This window comes from Poecilia reticulata, chromosome 22 (assembly GCF_904066995.2).
Source record: "Poecilia reticulata chromosome 22, P_reticulata-male-v2, whole genome shotgun sequence".
In the NCBI taxonomy this organism is placed as follows: domain Eukaryota; kingdom Metazoa; phylum Chordata; class Actinopteri; order Cyprinodontiformes; family Poeciliidae; genus Poecilia; species Poecilia reticulata.
Window position 1 is genome coordinate 17,312,638 of NC_088851.1, and position 19,713 is coordinate 17,332,350.

The 19,713-nt window shown below is 38.9% G+C and overlaps 2 protein-coding genes across 2 annotated transcripts in view; one reads left to right on the top strand and one right to left on the bottom strand.

Moving 5' to 3' along the window:
* The window catches only part of LOC103458575 (uncharacterized), a 33,443-nt gene extending 17,919 nt beyond the window's left edge, over positions 1 to 15,524 (bottom strand). Inside the window, exons 1-2 of the mRNA XM_008399489.2 lie at positions 15,203 to 15,524; positions 5,416 to 5,734 (exon numbers count right to left, since the gene is read on the bottom strand). Of these exons, the coding sequence (XP_008397711.1) occupies positions 5,416 to 5,710 (295 nt within the window). The 5' untranslated portion in view covers positions 5,711 to 5,734; positions 15,203 to 15,524. The remainder of the gene's footprint in view (positions 1 to 5,415; positions 5,735 to 15,202) is intronic.
* Positions 15,525 to 16,482: 958 nt separating this feature from the next.
* On the top strand, positions 16,483 to 19,670 carry LOC103458574 (syncoilin). Its single transcript, XM_008399487.2, has 5 exons — positions 16,483 to 16,682; positions 16,894 to 17,364; positions 18,631 to 19,041; positions 19,116 to 19,240; positions 19,318 to 19,670. The coding sequence occupies exons 2-5, from the start codon at positions 16,900 to 16,902 to the stop codon at positions 19,379 to 19,381; spliced, it is 1,065 nt and encodes a 354-aa protein (XP_008397709.1). The 5' UTR covers positions 16,483 to 16,682; positions 16,894 to 16,899; the 3' UTR covers positions 19,382 to 19,670.
* The last annotated feature ends 43 nt before the right edge of the window (positions 19,671 to 19,713 follow it).

The following is a 19,713-nucleotide window of genomic DNA, read 5'->3' on the forward strand; positions in this document are numbered from 1 at the left end:
TCAGTAAATCTCTATTTTAATCTGAAATGGTGACGATAAAGAAAGAAATGCATCCAATATGCGGTTAAAAGCTTCTATTTAATGCCTATGTGCAATGCTTCCCAAATATCTTGCACAAGATTTAGTCAGAGTCAACTGATTTAAGATTCCACTTCTGAGAAGAAAAGTCTTTTACCAGATACTAAAAAAAACGGAAATCAAATTAGCCAGTTCAAAAGGCCTGATCCTGGCATGTAAACTGTAAACAAACTCAATCAAACACAAAGGGCTCAGTTTTTCTGGTTTCCTCAAAGAAATATCTAAAAGAACAGGAATGTGAGGAATCTCAGGGAGTGTTTCGAGCAAACAGGTGACCTTGGAAACGTATCTAGCCAGGGTTGTGTGGCCTAATCAGCCGTTAACCAGGGTGTTTTTCATTAAACTGAAGTAAATTTTTCTTGAAGCCAGCAATATGGAAAAGTCAGGAGAAGGAGGAGAAAAACCTGTTGTCTAGTTTCAAGTTGAGTCAAATGACAGCATGATATGAGCAGCAAACAAACATTCAGTGAGTAACTAAAATGAAAAAGAAACTGTAAAGACAATCAATTTCGACTGTTTCAAGATATGCAACAACATCAGATGAGACAAAGCAGAATCGATGGTTTCACAAAACTAAAGGCTTTAGAAGGTCAGGGTTTATCGCAAGGCCTGCTTCTGTTCAGTTTCTCTGATTGGTTAAGCCCCAGTTGTCATGTTTACAGAAAAGCTCCACCATAGGAGTAAAGGGTAAGATAAGCCTACAAAAAGTTTGGATGAAACGGCAAACAAGGAATCCAGGTTAACCTGCTAGATCATGTCAAAGAGAAAATAAAAAATTAAAATATCTGATCTGCTGACTTCATTTTGCTTGGTGTGCATGTTGAAGTTAAGGTAAGATGAGATGATAAGTTGAACTTAATTGTCCCAAAGGAAATTTGTCTTGGGTACGGACAGTTATTTCTACAGCTTATACCAATACTTAAAGAAGAGCATTGCTAATACTGCAGACTTATTACTTGTTTTACTGTTCTGGACATAATAAGCCTCAACTTGGATTCGGTTGAAATTTCTGTGAATCAGAAGCTCCTTTCCCAGCTTAAATGCTACAAATCTATTGGTGGAGAGATTCTGGTTGACTCATATATATCATGTTTACATATCAGTCTCACACGGCATCTAAAGAAGATGAACTTTCTTGAACAGACGATAACATGAAGGATATTTGGTCTGGGACCTTCTGCTGGTTGAATCTCATTTCTGTATAACAATTTTGTTAATATTTTTATTGACCACTGAGCTATATATATCAATATACATCATGTGAACTTGAATGGCTAAGTAAAAATGTGCAATAATATTATATTTACCCAAGGAAACAGGAATTCATTAATCACCAAATAAAAAATTTATACATTTAAAAACTGATTTACAGTCGGTTACAAATATGTTATAGGAATTATTGAATATGTGTACTTAAATTAGTCTGAGATAAAGCTAATGTGGTAAAACCAAGTTTACTTTAAGACTTTTAACATATATACTAAGGACACTGACACTTAAGGGCAAATTACACTAAGCTACTTGAATTGAATTGGGTCTATAGTGCAAAACTGCTCACAAAACGTGAAGTAAATGGGAATTAAAAAAACATCGAGAGGAAACTGGAGAATGAGAAACTGCTTCAAAAAATGGAGGTGAAAATAATTTTTTTAAAGTAATTTGGCCGATGTGTCTCAGAGTCATAAACGTCACAACACATTTCATCACAAAGTCGAAGCTGCAAATCCCTTAGTTGCATCCTAGTTTCCCCATATGTGCACATACCTCTTAAGTACATTTGTTACGGCTTCATATAAAATAGTTTCAGTTGACAGGTAAGCAAACCCAGAACCCCGGGTGCCTCCCCCTTCAATCCTGGCATGGCTTTTAATTAACTGGCATTTTGCCTGCCATACCAGGCTTTTAGTGATTGGGAGGCCTTAGCTGGAGGGACTCACTTTTCTGGGCAAATGTTGCACTAAAGCATAACTGGCTTCTGTAATAAACTTGCTACTTTGTATTTTAGGAGTTCCTTTCCCCATCAACAGCGTCTGCTGTGCTGTGCTTGTTGCCAGCGTTACTTCAGTGATCATTGCTAAGGGCTCAATCACAGACTACGTTACACATAAATCAAACATTCAAACTTGAAACTCTGTAGTAATAAGCAGCTTGGTTCCCGGAGGCCTGGTGCTTTAAGGTGGAAATGGTACATAATTTAGAAAGCATGTCCGTAGGTGCCGTTATACGTATGCGTAAATGTTTTTTCACCTTTTTTGTTTTAGAAAATAAGATCCAAATGAGTGCATGAGCTTAAAAGATTGTGAACTCGGATGGTGTAAGCTTCTAAAATGACCTTGGCAAAGAGGACAAAAAGGACCTTATCTCTTCTCAAAGTTTGCTTTCTCAAACTGATTTTTTTTCCAAATAAAAAAAAAGAACTGTGCTAAAGTTCTGCAACCGACTCCACAAATGTATGTCTGAGTCAACTTTGACGTCAATGTATTGCACCATCAAAAGAGTCGACTAAACAAATCAAAATGGAAAGAAAAAAAAGACTGTCTACATTTTCCTGGTTTCATTTGGTGATATGAGACTGAATGAGTTTTGGATCGCACGGAAATCCCCAACACCCTCCCCTCTTACGATCTGGGCTTCCACTATGAGAACATGCAGCAAAATAAACGAGCGGCAGCTCCTCCGTCTGTAAAGCAGTGAGCCAGGATCATAAGTGCTGCCAGGCAAACACAAGTAAACAGTCCTGAGAAACTAAACACGGCCTTCAGTTTTGTTGTTTTTTCTAAGCACACTCAATAACAAGCGAGAGCTACGTTGCTGTTTTTTTTGTTTGAACATGAAGTGTTAGTGTTTCGTGTCTTCTGCATTAAGGTGCAATTAATCTGCTACTAGAACTGTAGCTAGAACTGACAGTTCACATTGCAATGGACTCAAAGAAAATTGGTCTCACAAAGAGAAACTGTGCTGGCAAAGAAAAACCTGCTGATATACGAGTATGGCTCTACAAGCTCCAACACGATCTGCAAAGAGCAGCTCTGGGAAAAGTCAAATGTTGCTGCAACTTTCTTGGTAATTTATGAACACTTCTCTTTAAAACAGGCTCTCTCAAAGCAGGCTTCTACTCACTATTATTTAGAGACACCCAATTCTTGCCGTATGTTGTATCTAGAGGGTAAAGAATGAAGCACTCCTTAGTTAATTTGGCACCAACATTGCAGTAAAGTACACAAAACATCGACAGGATGTACATTTTGTCCTCGGCTTTTAAGGAACACTAAATTCAGGTGAGTAATTGAAGAACAGAGACATTTGCACATCAAACAAGATGATCTGTCAGGCCAAAGGAGGGAGTGGAAGTCAGCATCCGATTTACTCCCAATGAACAAACACAAATCTCTCTGGGAGACAGCAAAGTCAATATTTAAACGGGTTTCCTCAAATCGAACTTATTTGGATAGATGCAAGAGATTAGAATTTGTTTATTTTTTCTGGATCAATTCTGATCAGTGATGGGAAGGAAATAGGAGGTTTTTTTCTTTCCAATTTATTGAATGCATGAAGTCTAATTTTAAGTCGAAACCCATCAACCCTGGGTGTACTTAAAAAAAATAACTCTTACATTATGGGACAAATAGGTTAATGCATATATTAAGACAATTTTGTAATATATGTCCATGTCTACCATGCACATTTCTTTTCTTTCATGTCTTCTATACTAATTTCTGTAATAGAAGCCAAGATAAAATGCACAAAAGTGTGGGAAGCAGCTTTGCTGATGATCAGTAAGTATAATTAGCAATAACATTTTAAAAGAAATTCCTGCTCCTCATCACAAATGTGGTAAGGTCATTTTCAAAAAGCTTAGTGTCAGTGATTGTACAATAAAAAATATTAAGAAATGTAGTTGTAGACCTGAGAAAATGATCATCCAATTGAATAAAATGCCCAGAAGAATTAACAAACAAAAATTCTTTTAGAAGTGAAGAAATCCTCTTAAAAACTCATGTGAAAGTACCACGTTTCTTCAATAAATAAGACAAGATGTTTGATTTTAATGATTAAATACCACACTTTAAAAATACCCATGTTACTTTCTGTCATGTTGGTGGATGTGAGATGATTAGGAGATAATCTGCAGATAAAAGAACTGAGCATTTTGGAGGCATTAAGTCAAACAGCCTCTTCTATACATTTAAGTATTTTAGATCAACTATGACTAGAGCAACCTGTAAATGACGAATGGCAACATTCCTTGTCTAAAGCACAGCCCATCCTCAGAAGGACAACTCAGCAGCATGGTCTGCAAAAACTCAAACATCAGTTTTTATCTTATCCAACTGCAGTGCGACTCTTGCAGGGTTCTCCTTTAGCAATTCTCGCATGGAAAACTGCGATGGCTAAATGCCGCTGTGGTGTGTGATTACACACAAGAGGGCTGAATGGCAGAAAGGGCAGAGTGACAGCAGTGTTGTTGTGATCTGAAACCCTCCATCTGCGAACCTACAAGTTCAGTTTAACCTCTAGCTCTAACCAACTTCAATAGTAGATTATTTATCCATCCATACCTTCTACCTGATTTTTTAATAGTAAGTGGGGTTTATTAGTTAATTTAAAAATGTTTACTCAGATACCTTAATTAGAGATTCACAGAAGCTTTGCTAGATCTTCTGGTTTTCTTTGCCGTCTTGTCTATAGATTCCAATTTTGCCCAAACATGATGCAGTTTCATGATGACAGCAGTTCTCACAAGCTTAATTTATGTAAACTGTGTTTTAGTGGGGTAACTAAATGAAACAACCGTTGATCATATAATTAAAATTCAAAGCAGGGTTGGTAATGGAGGTAGTACACTTTAATCCAACAGAAAATGAGGAGATTCCAAAATTATCCCCATTTTTTTTAATCACAGTGTAGCTATGTGTCTAAACTTTAACAAAGCAGTGTTTGTTGATGCTTTAATAAACCAAAAAAGAGGGAGTTTAGCTTTGATATATTTAATCTGGCTGTGCTTCACTAATCAACATATAATATACAAGTAAATGAAGATAAAAAGAAAAAAACCTTTCAGTTATATTTTAAAGTGCACCAATCAGGGACTTTGTGACCAATTTCAGCAAAAACTCTGTAAAATTCTGACCCTCTGATGATAAAAAAAAACAATAAGATACCTTTTGTCTACTTTCTGGATAAAAGTGATGATTTGATGCTCATAAAAATATGTTGGTAGGAATTGAAACTAAAGTTTCACTGCCGTTTCTCAGTACAAAACAGTAAAACCTTTAAGTTACGGATGGAGGTATGTCTAAATAAAACTGGCAAATGCTGCATCCTGTAGGGTCTCACCATGACTGTTTCCATGTTGATGGGTCTGCTTCCCTGACCTCTGTCCTCCCTTGTGTCCACCGTGATGACCGGAACGGTGTTTATCAAGGTTCAGGTCCAGAGGGGGGCCCATACCGTGGCTCTGCCCATTACTGAAGTTGTTCTTCCTCTTCTTTCTCTTGAACCAGCTGAAAGCTCGACCGAAGGGGCGAGTGCGCTTCTTTCGGCCTCTTCTGCTGTGTTTTTCCTGGGCAAAAACATGGATCACATCTTGGGGAAGCAGTTCCCCGACCCCCAGCGAATCACGATTTGACATGCCGCCTCAAGATGGAGCTGCGTCCTGAAGGAAAGATAAACATGGAATTGTTAAATATATATATATAAAAAAAAAAAAAAAAAGTTCTAATTTATTTTTAATCTCAACCTCATTGTTTAAGTATTTTTTTTATACAAATCTGTTATGATTAAGATCAAGTTACTCCAAAGCTTGTTATCATTCATCAATTCATTCAGGTGCAGTGTATCAGTTTGAAGAATCTTAATCCAACAGATAATTCAGATGCATGTCTGAGGCAGTGCATGTCTCTGTGGGCAGTACTGCAGCCTGAACAGACCCCCACTCCTTCCTCTGAACCAAACTCCACCGTCCTGCAAACAACGAACTGGCACCGCTCCCTTCATTCCATAACACGGAGTCATGATTCACAAAGCCGCACCCGTAAGCTCATTGCACTTTTACACACAGACTGGGAAGAGTTTTAAAAAAAAAGAAAGAAAGACAAACATCATTGAACAGTTTGTAGATGAGCATTCCTATTGAGGTCTGTATTAAGATTTCAGTGGATTTTCTGTTTCTTGCTTCACTGAACTGTCGTGTGTTTTTTCACTACACGTTCGGTGATCTCATCCAGCTCCCATTGCTTCCTTCCTCCACCCACCCCTTACCTTTTTATGTACTCTCAGATGGATTTCCTAGCATTGCTTAGGGGATCTTACACTTGGCTTCTCCAAGCTGTGCACTTTGTTTGACACTTGTCATCAAAATTACAGGCTAAATGAAGGAGCCAGGTCTAAAGATGGTACAAATCAGCATTTGCAAAGCAACAGGTGGTGACAGGTTGTGTCACAGTTATTAATTATAAGAGCTTATACGGGGGGAAAAAAACACTTTCTAACTGATGTTTGTGAAATGTAACCAAACATATTGCAGTCTGTGGAATCACTTTGTCGCCACATGACGAGACATGACATCAAACCACAGAAACCTGGATCCGGTTCCCTGGATCAGTTCATCATAGATACAGAGCTGAGATAACTTTGATGAAGGCATATTGTGCGAGTTTATTTGTATCCAGCTACGTCTTGTGGGTGAGCTCCCTCAATCCTCTGACCAGAAGTAAAAAGTCGTAAATTCATCTCATATTGCAGCAGCTTAATTTGAAAAACGTAAACAGGTTAGCCACTGCCAGAATGGGAAAGACGTTAAAACAAGTGGTTAAAGAAGTGGTGATCTACATAAGTCAAGCAATGAATATGACAAAAAAAAAAGATTTTCGATTACATTTTCCCCACATCAATAGTTAAGGGTTTTTAAAAGCTTTAAAAACTGTAACTATGACAAACAAGGCTAGACAAACAGCAATGTTTGTTTAAATACAGTCACCATGAAGATAGAAATTAATAAAAATATCTTCACAATCTTCAGCAAAAGGTCTACAACTGTTAAGAAATCTTCTTTATGCCAGCTGAGCTGCTTGGGAAGCATGATGGTCCTACCAACAGAAACGTAAACATGTAGAGGTTTGGTTTCTTTGTCTAAGACTTTTTGCTTTGGTAAAATAAAATTTGAATGGGTATTTTTTTGGAACAAAATACTATTTGGGTCTGGCCAAACAGATAAATATGTGAAAAGGCAATTCATGTTGCCTGTTAGGTTAAGCAGAGGAGCTATGATGCTGTGGGCCCATTTCTCTTCCAAAGGCCTTAAACTAGAGAGCAATCACATGTTCTCACTGATAGACCAAGACATTTTAAATTAAAATCTGGTGAACTAAAATGAGTCGCCGTCTGATAATTCTGATGAATAATGATCAAAAGCAAATGGCAGTCTGCAAAAAATCTACTTCTTTCTAAGGCAAGTTCAGCCTTCAGATCATAATCCAAATCAATAAATAAATCAAAATGAGTTGACCTGAAGAGAACAATAAAACAATAAAATGATTTTAGGTCTTACACATAAGACATACTTTTTACATTTTCTCTCTTTAAACATAAATTTTGCCATTAATATCTTCATCTGGATATCATGTGTATATTCTCAGCAAAAAGACCTTTACCCACTCGTACCCAAACTCTTGCTTAATTAAGATGAATACTTAATGTTGTTTACCTCACATTTCCCATTTTAAGGTTTTAATTTGTTTACATCTACTTGAAAAGCTCTGCATAAAATACAAATTTTAACCGACATTTTTAAAACTAACTATTTGAGCTGGTGAATCAAATTTGTGCCATCCTTGATATGTGGGTCAGGGGCCGCTCCAAAACCTTCCTATGGATGCACTCCTGATCAAATCTGAAATGATTTAATAAGCAAGAAGCATTTGCATTCCAATGAGCAACCCCACTAACAGCAAAATGACTCCATCTCCTCTGAGGAAAAGTAACTTGCCTCTTTTTCACTGCGTGTTTCTCCTGCTCCAAATTACAGTCATTTAGACATGACTAACATCCAGGCATCAGTATGTGCAACACTGGCCAATAATCAGACAGCTTTCTCAGGAAAAGACGGTCCAGTTTATTCTCTTATATCCCACAGGCGGCTGAAAGTCCAACAACGTCTTGTGTTACTAACACAGGAATGAGATCAAGGAGAACTCTGGGTTGTGGCAGAGACCACCCAGAGGACCCCTATCCGTATAGTCTGGTCTTGAAGAGTTGAGTCATGCTACCAATGTTGTGGTTACATAAAAATACCTGAAGAATCCAAGATTTTCAAACAAGTCTTCCAGGGCGAGGCACCGAGTTTAGACTTCTAAAAATATCTTTTTTTGTGTGTGTGTTTTGTTTTGTTTTACAATTCGATTCAATAACGAGGTTTCAGACTTTCAATGTCATTGCGTTCTTATTAGAAAATAAGCTCAAAATGGATTGCTTTCTCAAAATCACGGCACCTACATTCTAATTATAGAGCCACATGGTGGCACCACACAGAACTTAACCCGACGTTCTCAGTTTACAAAGGTTTACAGACAAACTACAAAACAAAAACGCATGATCTTTAAAAACAAACACACGCTACAGCTACATTTTTGCGGGTTTCGTAGGCTGGCCTCAGGCATAGATATGACCCAACCTGCTGTTTATTTAGACCTTACTCTTGGACAAACGATCCCACTCTAACCACACAAACCTCAAGTCTCTGTGTCAATAATACCTGCAACATTGATTGTGACAGCACACAAAGCAGACGGCAGCAGGAAAACAGTTTTTGAGACTCAACGTATCCATGTATCGATCGAGCACGTCTGACAGCTATATGCTCTGCAGCTTGAGGACGCAAATTCCAGAACAAGTCTGCATCTCCTCTCCCCTTGGCAGAGACGTCAAGTAAAGTTGAAGAGATGTAAAGCAGCGACACCTGCTTTGCCTGAAGCGAGGCTCTGCTGTACTCATACATGAGTTAATTCAGGATTACATCGCACAGAGGCCTATCCACCACTGACAAAGGATTGTGGAAGGAATGAGAGAGAAGTCGGGGAATCAGATGTCTAAAACAACAGCACTGTACAGGTTCTCTAAACCGGCTGAATGGGGAGCTTTAATCTCTCCCAAACTCTCGAATGGGCTTGGCTTTACAACCCCCTCAAACCTGTGTGTATTCCCATTTGCTTGTGCAACTGTTCCACATGTTTTCTTCCACTCAACTTTCCCTTAATGCACATAGAAACAGCATTCTGTGCAACCAGCCTCTTGAACAATGACCTTTTGGGGCTTCCTCTGCTTGTGCATGATGTTTGCTAAACTACTGTCAAGTCAGCAGTCTTCACCGTGAATGTTCAGGCCGTCAGATAACATTTCTGTAACTTGAAGGGCTGTTAAAAGGTTTATGCCTCTGTTTTCTGTCACATTTACCTGTTTAAGATTATCAGATAAATTTAAATTCAAAACAGTTCTCAAAATATTAAATTTATTAAGAAAAGAGGTTGTCCAAGCCAAAGTTGCTATTGTGTGAGAAAGTATTACGGTCTCCCCATTGCTCCACCCATAGATGCAACTACTGAACTTTAGCTTTGGAAGTCACCTTCAGTGAGACTTTGGGTGTTTGTCAGACTTAAATCTAGATTTTTACTAGGCCAATACAAATATTGTGATTTTTCAAGGTATTCAGAGGTAGGCTTGCTGGTAGGCTTACGTGCACTTAGGTCCTGATGCTTGACCCAAGTGCACGTAAGCCTAAAGTTATGAACGGATCAAGGAATAGTCTCCTTCTGGACTTTCTGGTAGAGAGCAGATTTCATGGTTCCGTCTACGATGACAGTTCATTCCATAGCATTAAATCATCTCCAGACCGTCATGTTTGACCATGAATACAATGTTTATTTTACAAAATGTACTCAGAGTTTCTCATCCGTTATTGAATTTCTTAAGATCGACCATGATGTGTTGCATTTTGAGATCTTTTAGGGGACAAAAAAATAAAATTTAGCCAATAACTAAACTTAAGCTAACTAATTTTGTTAATCACGGTTATTTCATGATAACTGGTCAACACTGCAAAGAATAATCAGGCCTGCAGAGAGGATCACCAGAATGAATCTTCCTCAATCCAGCACTTGTACAGGTCTAGGATCAGGAGAAAGATGGTTAAAATTTCTGCAGACCCCTCACATCCTGGATACAAAGCATTTAAGACTTTCACCTTTCAGGTTGGCACTACAGAGTGATATTTACATATCCAGTGCTGAAACGATTTCTTTCCCCAGGCTGACAAATACCCAACAGTTAAAGTGTGCAGATCGATACTAATTCAAATCATCTTCCCTCTTTTTTTCTGAAATAATGTATATCCACACTGCGATGGACTGACAATCTATCCAGGGTGTACCCGCCTCTGGCCCGAAATGTCTCACTGGATATAAGCACCAGCACCATTCCTGACCCCACTAAGGACAAGGGTGTAAGAAAATGGACGGACGGACATATGCACATATTTTCTTTTTCCAAGAAATGTTTCATAGATGTTTTAACAAAAATGACAAGGAAAAGATATCTTGTTTGTGTGCACAAACTCATGCACACAATAAAGCCATATCTGATTAACAAATAGGAGGAGGATTATTTCCAGGTAGAGCCACTTTGGTTTGGAAAGATTTCCTCTCAATAAGTAAAATATAAAATCTGCGTTCTGAATTTGCCCACCTCACCTTTGTCTAATGTTTAATTTGTATAATCTGTGATATTTCCCTGTATTTGTTGAACTTCATAAAGCGAACTCTGCACTCCACTCAGCATGTATTGATCCTGTTGGGGCGCCTCAAAAGTTCAGGTTAGCTCACTCGCTGCTCAATAATCTCTTTGGCTCTGGAGCCAAACAGGAGAAATAAGAATCTCACAGGTAGTGAGTGGCCTGGGGGACAAAAGAGGGGGCTCCAGGAAATGTAAATGCAATCGCAGTGAGTCACACAGGGAAGCCGCCTGACTAGCAGACTGTGCTACCTCATGGGGATAAGGCAAGAGGGCGTGGCAGTGATACAGACAGCCACCTTTGTTTGTATTAGGACTGGCTCAGTTTATACATGGAGCCATTCACATCTACACCTCAGCTGCTGGTTTCACATGGCACGGCTTCCAGAATGACAGATCTGAAGATTAATATTTCTTCTTATAGGAAGTCGAAAGGATGGTTTGGATAAATTACAGTTTTGTTGTTTTTTTTGTTTTGTTTTTTTATTAAATCAACACCCGGAGTGGAAAATAACAGTTTTCAGCTTTTACGACTGTTGCTAAATAGCAAGTGTTGAGCAAAACTGGTGTTACAGTGAAGCACCTGCAGGCATCAGTCAGGGCGTTGGCCGTCTTCTCTGGGCTTTATCAAACAAAGACGAGCATTGGTGCTCAAGAACAAACTTAAGTAACCTCATCTGAACTGTGAGAGCTTGACATACAGGACCGGCACAGTGATTGTTGCTGCAAGAGGAAAGAAACTGGAAATGCTCAAAAGAAAGAAAAAGAGCCAAACTTTGGGTCAAAAGTTTCCAGCCATTTGCTTTTCTTCCATGACATGCTTTCGTAAAAGAGCTGAAAGATAATCTCATTCTGACATATTGTGGTCTCTTTGTTTGCTGGAGAGAGGATAAGATTACAGAAAACAGCCATGTCGGTAACAAGAACAACAAAAAGCAAACAACAACAAGTGCTGTAGGACAATAAAGACACACACACAAAAAAACCTCAGAAACTGAGGTTTCCTCAGATTGTACGCCCTTCTGTGTGTGCATGTCGGAGGAGGAAAACTTGTGATGGAGGAGTAACGTGAGCTGGTGGAGCTTGTGAAGCTGTCGCAGCCATGCAGTGGCTTGTCTGGTAAGAGCAGTAGCAGCATTCCTGAGAGATTGATAATTACCGACTGAAGAACTCTTCTCTCCCAATCTGCTTTCTCCCTCTCCACCACACACACGCACACGCACACACATACGAGTCTTCAGCCTCTCCCTGTCACACGTCCCTCCTACAGCCCCCCTGCCACAATTGACCACATGGAAGAAAACAGATAATAGCTGGCACATGGAAGTCATTTCGAGATAATATAATATGCAGTTGTGTGTTTCTACAGAGAGAAACTCAGCATTCAAAGAGGACAATGTTCTGCAACTTTTTCTAATGCTTTATACATTGGCCTAACTTGTTTATCATCTAATCTGGTAACTGTGTTACTGGTATTAAAGTGTGGCAGGGTTTTTTTATTTATTTTTAAAACAGCTCATATTTCCAGTCTAACTCTTCCTAAGGTTTAAAAGTCCTCGATTAAAGATGCCAGAGAAAGCGCCAGAGGTGGGAGCATAGCTCATCACCGCCAGTCAATTCACAGGTGGCTGAAATCAGGCTTTTACACTTTTCCTCAGAAGACACACACTTTAAAGGAACCCTCCTCGAAGTTTGTTCGTAGCCCTCAAGCTTATATTTTGCTTATACGTCATTACTTCTGTTAAGTTTTTTCTCTTCCCAAACAAGAATAAATATAAGTTGCACAGTTAATAAATTGTAACATTTTTAAACAACTATACATTATATTCTGTTTTTTTCTGCTACCGATGTGCAATATGTGATAAAAAAAAAAATATATATATATATATATATATATATATATATATATATATATATATATATATGCTGCAGGGTTATTAACTGTTTACTCAACAAATGTAGGCATATTGAGTCATGCATGACTATTAGAAAATGCTGGCAACTCATTATGCAAGCTTCCTAAAGGTGTGCCCCAGTGCTCAGAGGGGGTATCCTCTACAAACAGGATTCATGGTAAGGTAATGTTTTAAAAGTTGGAAAGGATATCTGTTTAGCAGTGACTTGAGGCTGCATGCAAGCAGAAACCCAGACTAATTAACATGTTGATATCAGGTTTTTAGACTCTCAGAATTCCTCTAGCACAGCGATTCTCAATCCTGATCCTCAGGGCTCACAGTCCTTCATATTTTAGATGCATCTTTTCTCCAATCCAGTGACTGCATTACCTACTCAGTATGCCATCTAGTTCTACAGAAGCCTGTAAATCACCCCTTTGTGTAAGACAGATGTGTGGCAGAAGGGAAACACAAAGACTGCGGGACAGGACCACACAAACAATGGACGTATAGGGTCTCATTAGCTTCGCTTCCAAGGGTTGCCAGGAATTCAAGTTAGGACTGCAGGTCTTATAGCCCCCTGCACTGCCTGGTCACTCTTGAAAACAACAAAAAACAGAAAATGTCGTGGAGCAGCACTGACCAAGTCACTAAGAGGGCAAACGCAGCTGGAGAGCAAAGGGGTTTAAAAATACAACCTGGCATTGCCGAGTGTCTGCTGGGACTCGGGGGTTAAATTGAAGCTTTCTCAGCCGAAGAGGCAGAAAAATGGCTGGAAGTCAAAGAAAAATGATTATAGAGAAGAAAATAAAGCATTTTGGCCAGAAAGACAAGTGTGGGAACAAGCTTGTTTGCATTTGCAGACCGCCTGGTGCTAGCCTCCTTACAACATGAACTCACTTGAAAGTGCTGATGAAGGCTTACTGATCATTTACTCATCCCTTTGATTAACAGCACCCCGTTTCACACTCATGAGCCAGACGTTTCCACACTGACACACACACTCAGTCATGTGGCTGTTACAGAACTGATTGTTCTTCCTGTTGCCTTGTCTGGACAAGAGGCTGTGACCTTTCCTCCATTGAGCAACTCAGCCTAAGCCTGACAGTAGTTTCACAACAAAATGATGCATATTTCAGGCTTTCTGAAAGAAACGCATCAGCCCAGGCAGGGATCGGATTCAGGCTCTTTCCCTGGATTTTTTTTTTTTTTTTCACCAATTGCTTTGGCCAAATCAGACCGGAGGATATTCAATCGGCATTTTACAGGCTTCTCAAAATCTACTGATTTACCCATGTTTTTCTTTTTTCAACAGTGGAGTCTTGTGCATTGAATGGGCATTGAAACTGTGTGGTTGAGTGTTCTGTTTGAAACTACTGTACCTGGTCATTTCAGAAGAGAGATTTCAGCAGATTTCTTGCATTTATTGTGATTTTTGCAGTTTCTTTTCATCATGTGTTCATTACTTTGCTATGAACACATAGCAAAGTGTCCAGTTAGCACAGTGCAAAGCAATGTGCTAGAATGCTAACCCATTAGCATTCTAGCATTAGCACATTTTGACTCAAGTTATTGTCCATTAGCATTCTAGCATTAGCACATCTTGACTCAAGTTATTGTCCTTCAAACGCAAAAATTGGAATGAGCAGGTCAGACTGCGAAGAATTGGAGAACATTTGAATCAGGAAAATGTGTGCGTCTCTGTTTTCTCCTGTTATATCATCTAGATTTTCATGTCTATCTGGATCTACAGCTGAATCTTTGCTCTTTGCTACTGCTCACATACCACAACTGTAATTTCCTTGGGTGCAAGCCTTGGCATGGCAGACATGGTGAAGAAGGAACACCAGTAGGTGACACACCCTTTCTAAACAAAAATGGCTTCATCTTGGCCTCAACTTTTCAGTATGAAACCGTGAAATTGCAGCTAAAAAAAGAAACAGAACCCCAGCCCTCACTGATCTGCAAAAGAAAAGTTCAGGTCCAAATCTTTAATTTGCCCAGAGTTCCACAGATGCAGCAGAACTGACAGAAAAGGATGAAAGTCTTTGCCCAAAGAGGTCCACAAACAAGCAGTGTAAAATGCATGGGCAACAATCAAAACCAAGTGCGAGAAAATCATGTAGTAAGGAAGCAGTTCCAGCAGGGTGAGAGGAAGGAGACAATAGGGTTTATTGTCAGAGGTCTTAAATTACCTCTGTTGGATTCTTCAAAGCGCTCCACTTTATTTGATTACAAAGTAGAACATTGGCCTTAACATGAAGGTTTCTCTTTAATTTAAAAATAAATCCTAGAGCAGAAACGTTAAAAACTGGATAAAAGAAAACATAAATTGTATTTTTAATTTTTAAAGTGAAGTTTATAGCGCAAGTGTTTTCAAATAACTACAAATATAAAGCATATTAGGGAGTTTTGCGTCAAAACGTGAAAAGAAAAGAGAATCTTACCTTTTCTAAAACTTTTAAAGATCCGGTTAGGGTTTATTCACTCACTCTCCATATGAAGCGTCTCTCAGGGGCTTCATTTCTCTCCAGCTCCAAACTTTTTTTTATTCTTACTGTCCGACAGAAAACTTCAGGTGAACCATTTCCGTGAAAACTTCAGCGCGCTTCACGAAACTGTAGCATTTACTCGGCTCCACTCTGTCAAAGGAAAACAGAAGAGTTTACCCTGCTGTCATGAGATGTTTGTCTGTCTGTCTGCGTGCGGACGCTCCAATGAACCAAGGCAGATAGGAAGGGAGTGAAGAAAATACCACCGAGTTGGTAATTCCACCTGGAGGAGGCAGGGCTCAGGTAGGACAGCGGCAGCGGTCGGCGAACTGAGGACATCTGGTGGTGAACGTGCAAAACTGCACCAGCTCTAACCCCAAAAAACACAAAACAGGTCCTCACATTTTACTGCTAAAATGTGATTTTAAAGAAAATTTTAAAATATATTAATGTTTCATTATTATTTCTCTCGTGTCCATACAACAAAACTTTTTTTTTTAAAATTAGACTTTAAACTATTTTTAACTCATCTGTAATGTGGTCCAGATTTGTAAAATCCATTGAAAATGTAAAAAAATTAATAAAAATACATAAAAAACAGAGCATATCGCTTTAAAAATGTCTGGAATTAAAGCTAATTCCATTTAATAAATGGGTTCAATTTTTACTTATTTATTCAGGAAATATTTGAACCTTTCCACATTTTGTCATGCCGCAACCTGAAACTTCAATGTTTTTTATTTATTTATTTGATTAACACAATGTATGTAGTAACTGTAACATGGAGAGAAAAGGACAGTTGCTTTTTAACTTAAAAAACAAACAAACAAAATGTCCTCACACCATGAAAAGCATAAGTGTGAATAGTTTTGCAAGGCAGCGTGGCACTGGTGTTTTTAAGACTACAATATTCCTTATATTCTGCTCATATCTTGATGAAATTATTTTATGTGTCCCAGGTTGGTGCTTATTTCCATGTAGGCTTGATAGACAGTATGCAAAACTGCTGAAACAAATATGTTCATTAATCATGCAAATATTACATCCAGGCCAACTGGTTGCACTGCTCTTCTAATATTGCAACGCTTTCCTGGATGATTTATGGTTAAAAGCTCATGAAAATAGTTGCTTTCCACCACAATATCACTGTCAAACTAAGTGCACACATAAAAAAACCAAGCTCCTGATGTGTATAAATATAGACTTTGATGCCACATAAGCTGGTCAAGACACAGTCTGCTCCCAGCACTGACACAGTTTGTGATTCCATGAGAGTCCTAGATAGAGTTTCCCCTCCATGCCTCCTGTGTTATTAATAAATACAAAGTGATCCTGTGTTTTCCTGGAGACATACGGAGAGCAAAGAACTACTTAGTGCTAAAGAACAAACTCCACTCAAAGGTTTTGAAACACTGGGACTGGCATTTCCAAAACAGTGAGTAAAGTATACTTAATTTGAGTTGTTAATCATCTCCATGATTTGATCATGAGTAGAGAGTCGTTGCTGGGATAACGGCGGTTAGAGTTAGGATAATTAATTATGTTAAACTGCCTATTTAAGAGGAAATTAGATTATTAAAACCACTGACGTGATTTAATGTAGATTATTTCTCGGTTAATGACTGTAAAGTTGTTTTCTGCTTCAGTTTGTCATGAGCAGAAAACAGCAAGTGGAGGACGACAGCAACACAACATCCGCTGAGGAATTACACAATGAGGATATTTCAAAACATGACATACACACTGACTCTGAAACAGCCCTGTGTGAAACTACACTGCTCAACGCACTAAAGATGGACCAGATGGGCATGAAAGCTCTGGGGGAACTTTTTGAGTACTGGATTCAGCAAGTGTCGGGTCTGGAGAGGCAGAGGGACGAGCTGATCCAGGAGCTTCTCGCTCTGAACGAACCTATTCTGCAGGTTGTGGAGCACCTCAGAGAAAAGCTGATGGCAGCGAGGAGGCTCCTCACTCTGGCTCAGCTGGATTATGTCGCCACGCACGAGGAAGTGGAGCAGGTGAAGAGGAAACTGTTCACCGCAGCCAGAGACTGCATCCAGAGTCAGGTGACGCTGGCTGGACAGGAGTACGAAGTGGCTCAGTCTGGTCTGACGCAGGTCTGTGCACATCCTGTTCACGCTCCCTGAAATGTGTCTCTGATTCGCAACTTTTAATCATTCTTGTTGTTGGAACTATTTATTCGTTACTTTTATTACTTTGAATTTGTTGACATTTATTCTCAGTTTACTATTTTTTTCTTTTTGATTATTTGCGGAATTTAATTGCAGGTTATTAATTGTTTATTTTATTATTATGTTTTGTTGTTTTTTTTATTTCCTTATTTCCTAAATTAAAAAAGGCAGTAAGTCCATTTTCTATAAGTATAGGGACTGGTATAGGACCAGCATGCACTGGATTGGGGCCTATGGTTTTTTTGGGTTTTTTTACTAGAGCAGGAGAGGCAGCAGGAAACATTGAAAAGTTTTATCTTTATTATTTGCTTGCCAACTGCAAGAAAAAATAAATTGTAAAAAGCAAGCATAAAATTTTGGACATTGGCTTATGGATTAAACTTTTATGGGATGCTTGATTTGACAAACAATCACCACAACACTTGTTCTGTGCAGAATCATGTCTGTCATTGGGAGATAAAGCAATGTAATTACATATAATTTATATTACATTTTGTAAAATCTTCAACTAAAAGCAATAAATAAATGAAAATTACTGCCATTTTGCTAAATGTTTAGCAAAATAAACTTCTACTTTGCTAAACAGTAGCAAACATCTTGCCTGTGAGCAAGATGTTGCTGGAATTAGCCATTTTATTTTATTATATTGTACGTCGCGTTTTGGCCATAACAAATTTGTGCTCACCGGTTTACATTCAGCACTTTGCAAAAGTATCCGGTCACATTACAAGAACAGGTTTTACTGTATTCTATTGAGATTCTATCTGACAGACAAACAGAAAGTAAAGTAGTAAGTAAGTATGAAGTGGAAGGAAAAAGATAAGAATGAAAATCTGAAGTGTGACGTACATGTGTGTTCTAAGCACTTTACTCTGGTACACCTGAAAAAAATATAGGGCAAGTAAGAATTCTTCTGAAAGAGCTTTAGCTTTTTTGCAAAGAATATTAACAAATTTGTCTCTAGATATGCAAAGCTGGTAGAGACATTCTCCAGAAGACTTGTAGCTTTAAAAGGCATAACATGGAGATTTTATTTAAAATAAATAAATAAATAAAAACATTTTAAGACATGTTTCAGTGCCTTTAAATGCCACTTAGAAATTTGTGGTCTTTATGTAGTCAAGTGTGAAACAAGGCACTATGTATGCAAAAACTTACCATATATCTGCTCCTCGTGCTGTTTATTGATAGGAGGAACTCAAGGCCAGTCTCCATGATCTGTCCCATGAGTTGCACCAGCTGCAGACTGACCACCAGAACCAACTCAACTCCCTCAGAGATCAGGTCTCTAGACCGCGCCGGTCGAGGACCATGAGTGATGTCAGCCAGTGTCGGCAGGCTTCCATCAGGCTGCAGCGGAGGCTCAGCGGCAGCGTAACGGCACTGGAGGGCTGGTACGAGCCACGCATGGTAGCCCTGCTGAGGAGAAGGCAGGCCGGGGAGGAAGCACTGAGAAACTGCAAGGAGCAGGCGATGGACCTGAGAACCAGCCTGGGTCCTCTGAGAGAAGACATACGGAGGCTGGTGGTGCAGAGATCCTGTCTGCTGAAACGGATCAATCTTATGGAGATAGAGAGGGAGGAGAGGACAGCACATCACAAGGTAGGACTTGTCTCTAGAGAGACATTGATGTTTTGAATGCAGTAAACCTCAAGGAAATTGTATTGTTTACACAGAAAACAGTGGAAGGACTACAAGGGATGTTGAGAGAATTAAAATTGGAGTTTGAGATTCAGAAAACCTTCAGGACTGATTTGGAGCAGCTCACAGAGGGCCTGAAAACAGAGCTCACATTTTTAAGGTAAATTTACATAAATATGTTTTGCTTTAATTGAGAATCCATGTTGACAAGTGACTGAAAACTGTTCTGTCTCGCAGAGGCAACGATGAACCGCATAACATCTCTGAAGAGGACGAACAGTTATCGATTTCCAGAGGCTGAAAGCAGATCAAACCCCAGAACAGCTTCAAAGTTTACATCATGGTCTTGCAGATCATGTTACTTTAAGGATACATTTGAACCTTCCTGTGGACTGATCTACAAAAACACAACTTCAGTGGCTTTTAGAAGCAAAAACTGCTCCCACAACTTTGAACTTAAGCTGTTGCAGATTTTCTCCAATATAAGCAGTCAGAATTTTACCAGATTATGCTTCTCAGAATTGGACAAGTTTATGGAGTTTGTATTTTTAACTTCAACACCATGAGAATTTAATAAAAAACAAACACTGGTTTTTATTACATTTTCTTCTGCAGCACATACATCGTGCTGTA